Source organism: Carcharodon carcharias, chromosome 36, assembly GCF_017639515.1.
Source record: "Carcharodon carcharias isolate sCarCar2 chromosome 36, sCarCar2.pri, whole genome shotgun sequence".
In the NCBI taxonomy this organism is placed as follows: domain Eukaryota; kingdom Metazoa; phylum Chordata; class Chondrichthyes; order Lamniformes; family Lamnidae; genus Carcharodon; species Carcharodon carcharias.
The window spans coordinates 5,597,973-5,605,857 of record NC_054502.1 but is presented as its reverse complement, the minus strand read 5'-3'; the positions used below and the strand labels follow the sequence as shown (position 1 = coordinate 5,605,857).

Genomic DNA, 7,885 nt, shown 5'->3' with positions numbered 1-7,885 from the left:
CATCACCATCGTTTCCATCACCATCATCTCTTTCACCATCGTCACCATCGTCTCCATCACCATCATCACCATCACTATCATCACCATCATCTCCATCACCATCATCTCCATCACCTTCATCTCCATCACCATCATCTCCCTCACCATCATCTCCCTCACCATCATCTCCCTCACCATCATCTCCCTCACCATCATCTCCCTCACCATCATCTCCATCAGCATCGTCTCCCTCATCTCCATCACCATCACCATCAACTCCATCACCATCATCACCATCACCATCACCATCATCTCTATCACCATCAACTCCATCACCATCACCATCATCTCCATCAGCATCATCACTATCAACACCATCACCATCATCTCCATCACCATCGTCTCCCTCACCATCATCTCCATCAGCATCGTCTCCCTCATCTCCATCACCATCACCATCATCTCCATCACCATTAGCTCCATCACTATCATCACCATCATCACCATGATCTCCATCACCATCAACACCATCAGCATCATCACCATCACCATCACCATAATCTCTATCACCATCAACTCCATCACCATCACCATCATCTCCATCAGCATCATCTCCATCACCATCATCTCCATCACCATCATCTCCATCACCATCAACTACATCACCATCAACTACATCCCCATCAACTACATCCCCATCAACTACATCACCATCAACTTCATCACCATCACCATCATCTCCATCACCATCATCTCCATCACCATCATCTCCATCACCATCATCTCCATCACCATCATCTCCATCACCATCATCTCCATCACCATCATCTCCATCAGCATCATCAGCATCATCACCATCGTCTCCATCACCATCGTTTCCATCACCATCGTTTCCACAACCATCGTTTCCATCACCATCATTTCCATCACCATCATCTCCATCACCAACGTCACCATCGTCTCCATCACCCTCATCACCATCATTATCATCACCATGATCTCCATCAGCATCATCTCTACCTCCATCAGCATCATCTCTATCACCATCCACTCCATCACCATCAGCATCATCACCATCACCTCCATCACCATAATCTCTATCACGATCAACTCCATCACCATCACCATCATCTCCATCACCATCATCTCCGTCCCCATCATCTCCATCACCATCATCTCCCTCACCATCATCTCCCTCACCATCATCTCCCTCACCATCATCTCCCTCACCATCATCTCCCTCACCATCATCTCCCTCACCATCATCTCCATCACCATCATCTCCATCACCATCATCTCCATCACCATCATCTCCATCAGCATCATCTCCATCAGCATCATCTCCATCAGCATCATCTCCATCATCTTCATCACTCTCACCTCCATCATCTCCATCACCATCACCATCATGTCCATCACCATCATCTCCATCACTATCATCACCATCATCACCATGATCTCCATCAGCATCATCTCTATCACCATCAACTCCATCACCATCACCGTCATCACCATCACCTCCATCACCATAATCTCTATCACCATAATCTCTATCACCATAATCTCTATCACCATAATCTCTATCACCATAATCTCTATCACCATCAACTCCATCACCATCACCATCATCTCCATCACCATCATCTCCATCACCATCATCTCCATCACCATCATCTCCATCACCATCATCTCCATCACCATCATCTCCATCACCATCATCTCCATCACCATCATCTCCATCAGCATCATCTCCATCAGCATCAGCTCCCTCACCATCATCTCACTCACCATCATCTCACTCACCATCATCTCCAACACCATCATCTCCAACACCATCATCTCCAACACCATCATCTCCCTCACCATCATCTCCATCACCATCATCTCCATCACCATCATCTCCATCACCATCATCTCCATCACCATCATCTCCATCAGCATCATCTCCATCAGCATCGTCTCCATCATCTCCATCACTCTCACCTCCATCATCTCCATCACCATCACCATCATGTCCATCACCATCATCTCCATCACTATCATCACCATGATCTCCATCAGCATCATCTCTATCACCATCAACTCCATCACCATCACCGTCATCACCATCACCTCCATCACCATAATCTCTATCACCATAATCTCTATCACCATAATCTCTATCACCATTAACTCCATCACCATCACCATCATCTCCATCAGCATCATCTCCATCACCATCATCTCCATCAGCATCATCACTATCATCACCATCACCATCATCTCCATCACCATCATCTCCATCACCATCAACTACATCACCATCAACTACCTCACCATCAACTACATCACCATCAACTACATCACCATCAACTTCATCACCATCACCATCATCTCCATCACCATCATCTCCATCACCTTCATCTCCATCACCATCATCTCCATCACCATCATCTCCGTCACCATCATCTCCATCAGCATCATCAGCATCATCACCATCGTCTCCATCACCATCGTTTCCATCACCATCGTTTCCACCACCATCGTTTCCATCACCATCGTTTCCATCACCATCATCTCCATCACCATCGTCACCATCATCTCCATCGCCATCATCACCATCACTATCATCACCATGATCTCCATCAGCATCATCTCTATCTCCATCAGCATCATCTCTATCACCATCCACACCATCACCATCACCATCATCACCATCACCTCCATCACCATAATCTCTATCACCATCAACTCCATCACCATCACCATCATCTCCATCAGTATCATCTCCATCACCATCATCTCCATCAGCATCATCACTATCATCACCATCACCATGATCTCCATCACCATCATCTCCATCACCATCAACTACATCATCATCAACTACATCACCATCACCATCATCTCCATCAGCATCATCTCCGTCACCATCATCTCCATCACCATCATCTCCATCACCATCATCTCCATCACCATCGTCACCATCAACTCCATCACCATCACCGTCATCACCATCACCTCCATCACCATAATCTCTATCACCATAATCTCTATCACCATAATCTCTATCACCATCAACTCCATCACCATCACCATCATCTCCATCAGCATCATCTCCATCACCATCATCTCCATCAGCATCATCACTATCATCACCATCACCATCATCTCCATCACCATCAACTACATCACCATCAACTACATCACCATCAACTACATCACCATCAACTACATCACCATCAACTTCATCACCATCACCATCATCTCCATCACCATCATCTCCATCACCTTCATCTCCATCACCATCATCTCCATCACCATCATCTCCATCAGCATCATCAGCATCATCTCCATCGTCTCCATCACCATCGTTTCCATCACCATCGTTTCCATCACCATCGTTTCCATCACCATCGTTTCCATCACCATCATCTCCATCACCATCGTCACCATCATCTCCATCGCCATCATCACCATCACTATCATCACCATGATCTCCATCAGCATCATCTCTATCTCCATCAGCATCATCTCTATCACCATCCACTCCATCACCATCACCATCATCACCATCACCTCCATCACCATAATCTCTATCACCATCAACTCCATCACCATCACCATCATCTCCATCAGTATCATCTCCATCACCATCATCTCCATCAGCATCATCACTATCATCACCATCACCATCATCTCCATCACCATCATCTCCATCACCATCAACTACATCACCATCAACTACATCACCAACACCATCATCTCCATCAGCATCATCTCCGTCACCATCATCTCCATCACCATCATCTCCATCACCATCATCTCCATCACCATCGTCACCATCAACTCCATCACCATCACCGTCATCACCATCACCTCCATCACCATAAACTCTATCACCATAATCTCTATCACCATAATCTCTATCACCATAATCTCTATCACCATCAACTCCATCACCATCACCATCATCTCCATCAGCATCATCTCCATCACCATCATCTCCATCAGCATCATCTCCATCAGCATCATCACTATCATCACCATCACCATCATCTCCATCACCATCAACTACATCACCATCAACTACATCACCATCAACTACATCACCATCAACTACATCACCATCAACTTCATCACCATCACCATCATCTTCATCACCATCATCTCCATCACCATCATCTCCATCACCATCATCTCCATCACCATCATCTCCATCACCATCATCTCCATCACCAACATCTCCATCACCAACATTTCCATCACCCACATTTCCATCACCCACATTTTCATCACCAACATTTCCATCAACATCATCTCCATCACCATCATCTCCATCACCATCATCTCCATCACCATCATCTCCATCACCATCATCTTCATCACCATTATCTCCATCACCATTATCTCCATCACCATCATCTCCAACACCATCATCTCCATCACCATCGTCTCCATCACCATCGTTTCCATCACCATCGTTTCCACCACCATCGTTTCCATCACCATCGTTTCCATCACCATCATCTCCATCACCATTGTCACCATCGTCTCCATCACCATCACTATCTTCACCATCATCTCCATCAGCATCATCTCTATCTCCATCAGCATCATCTCTATCACCATCCACTCCATCACCATCACCATCATCACCATCACCATCATCACCATCACCTCCATCACCATCACCTCCATCACCATCACCTCCATCACCATCAACTCCATCACCGTCAACTCCATCACCGTCAACTCCATCACCGTCAACTCCATCACCGTCAACTCCATCTCCGTCAGCATCATCTCCGTCAGCATCATCTCCGTCAGCATCATCTCCGTCAGCATCATCTCCCTCAGCATCATCTCCCTCAGCATCATCTCCCTCAGCATCATGTCCCTCAGCATCTTCTCCACCAGCATCATCTCCACCAGCATCATCTCCATCATCATCGTCTCCATCATCTCCGTCACCATCATCTCCGTCACCATCATCTCCGTCACCATCATCTCCGTCACCATCATCTCCGTCACCATCGTCACCATCATCTCCAGCACCATCATCTCCATCACCACCATCACCATCACCTCCATCTCCATCACCATCTTCACCATTTCCATCATCACCATCTCCATCACCAACATCTCTGTCCCCATCATCTCCATCACCATCATCTCCCTCACCATCATCTCCCTCACCATCATCTCCCTCACTATCATCTCCCTCACCATCATCTCACTCACCATCATCTCACTCACCATCATCTCCCTCACCATCATCTCCCTCACCATCATCTCCCTCACCATCATCTCACTCATCATCATCTCCATCACCATCATCTCCATCACCATCATCTCCATCACCATCATCTCCATCACCATCATCTCCATCACCATCATCTCCATCACCATCATCTCCATCACCAACATCTCCATCACCAACATTTCCATCACCCACATTTCCATCACCCACATTTTCATCACCAACATTTCCATCAACATCATCTCCATCACCATCATCTCCATCACCATCATCTCCATCACCATCATCTCCATCACCATCATCTCCATCACCATCATCTCCATCACCATCATCTTCATCACCATTATCTCCATCACCATTATCTCCATCACCATCATCTCCAACACCATCATCTCCATCACCATCGTCTCCATCACCATCGTTTCCATCACCATCGTTTCCACCACCATCGTTTCCATCACCATCGTTTCCATCACCATCATCTCCATCACCATTGTCACCATCGTCTCCATCACCATCACTATCTTCACCATCATCTCCATCAGCATCATCTCTATCTCCATCAGCATCATCTCTATCACCATCCACTCCATCACCATCACCATCATCACCATCACCATCATCACCATCACCTCCATCACCATCACCTCCATCACCATCACCTCCATCACCATCAACTCCATCACCGTCAACTCCATCACCGTCAACTCCATCACCGTCAACTCCATCACCGTCAACTCCATCACCGTCAACTCCATCTCCGTCAGCATCATCTCCGTCAGCATCATCTCCGTCAGCATCATCTCCGTCAGCATCATCTCCGTCAGCATCATCTCCGTCAGCATCATCTCCCTCAGCATCATCTCCCTCAGCATCATGTCCCTCAGCATCTTCTCCACCAGCATCATCTCCACCAGCATCATCTCCATCATCATCGTCACCATCATCTCCGTCACCATCATCTCCGTCACCATCATCTCCGTCACCATCATCTCCGTCACCATCGTCACCATCATCTCCAGCACCATCATCTCCATCACCACCATCACCATCACCTCCATCTCCATCACCATCTTCACCATTTCCATCATCACCATCTCCATCACCAACATCTCTGTCCCCATCATCTCCATCACCATCATCTCCCTCACCATCATCTCCCTCACCATCATCTCCCTCACTATCATCTCCCTCACCATCATCTCACTCACCATCATCTCACTCACCATCATCTCCCTCACCATCATCTCCCTCACCATCATCTCCCTCACCATCATCTCACTCATCATCATCTCCATCACCATCAGCTCCATCACCATCATCTCCATCACCATCATCTCCATCACCATCATCTCCATCAGCATCATCTCCATCAGCATCGTCTCCATCATCTCCATCACTCTCACCTCCATCATCTCCATCACCATCACCATCATGTCCATCACCATCATCTCCATCACTATCATCACCATCATCACCATGATCTCCATCAGCATCATCTCTATCACCATCAACTCCATCACCATCACCGTCATCACCATCACCTCCATCACCATAATCTCTATCACCATAATCCCTATCACCATAACCTCTATCACCATAATCTCTATCACCATCAACTCCATCACCATCACCATCATCTCCATCAGCATCATCTCCATCACCATCATCTCCATCAGCATCATCACTATCATCACCATCATCTCCATCACCATCATCTCCATCACCATCAACTGCATCACCATCAACTACATCACCATCAACTACATCCCCATCAAATACATCCCCATCAACTACATCACCATCAACTTCATCAACATCACCATCATCTCCATCACCATCATCTCCATCACCATCATCTCCATCACCATCATCTCCATCACCATCATCTCCATCAGCATCATCAGCATCATCACCATTGTCTCCATCACCATCGTTTCCATCACCATCGTTTCCACCACCATCATTTCCATCACCATCGTTTCCATCACCATCGTTTCCATCACCATCGTTTCCATCACCATCATCTCCATCACCATCGTCACCATCGTCTCCATCACCCTCATCACCATCATTATCATCACCATGATCTCCATCAGCATCATCTCTATCTCCATCAGCATCATCTCTATCACCATCCACTCCATCACCATCAGCATCATCACCATCACCTCCATCACCATAATCTCTATCACTATCAACTCCATCACCATCACCATCATCTCCATCACCATCATCTTCGTCCCCATCATCTCCCTCACCATCATCTCCCTCACCATCATCTCCCTCACCATCATCTCCCTCACCATCATCTCCCTCACCATCATCTCCCTCACCATCATCTCCCTCACCATCATCTCCCTCACCATCATCTCCATCACCATCATCTCCATCACCATCATCTCCATCACCATCATCTCCATCAGCATCATCACTATCATCACCATCATCTCCATCACCATCATCTCCATCACCATCAACTGCATCACCATCAACTACATCACCATCAACTACATCCCCATCAAATACATCCCCATCAACTACATCACCATCAACTTCATCAACATCACCATCATCTCCATCACCATCATCTCCATCACCATCATCTCCATCACCATCATCTCCATCACCATCATCTCCATCAGCATCATCAGCATCATCACC

General features: G+C 46.8%; 1 protein-coding gene across 1 annotated transcript; it reads left to right on the top strand.

Moving 5' to 3' along the window:
* Positions 1-1,895: 1,895 nt before the first annotated feature.
* LOC121272874 (pectinesterase inhibitor 10-like) lies at positions 1,896-5,150 on the top strand (the record flags this gene model as incomplete). Its single annotated transcript, XM_041179709.1, has 2 exons — positions 1,896-1,952; positions 5,097-5,150. Coding segments are annotated over 2 exons (111 nt in total), but the record flags the coding sequence as incomplete, so codon positions are not given.
* Between the last annotated feature and the right edge of the window lie 2,735 nt (positions 5,151-7,885).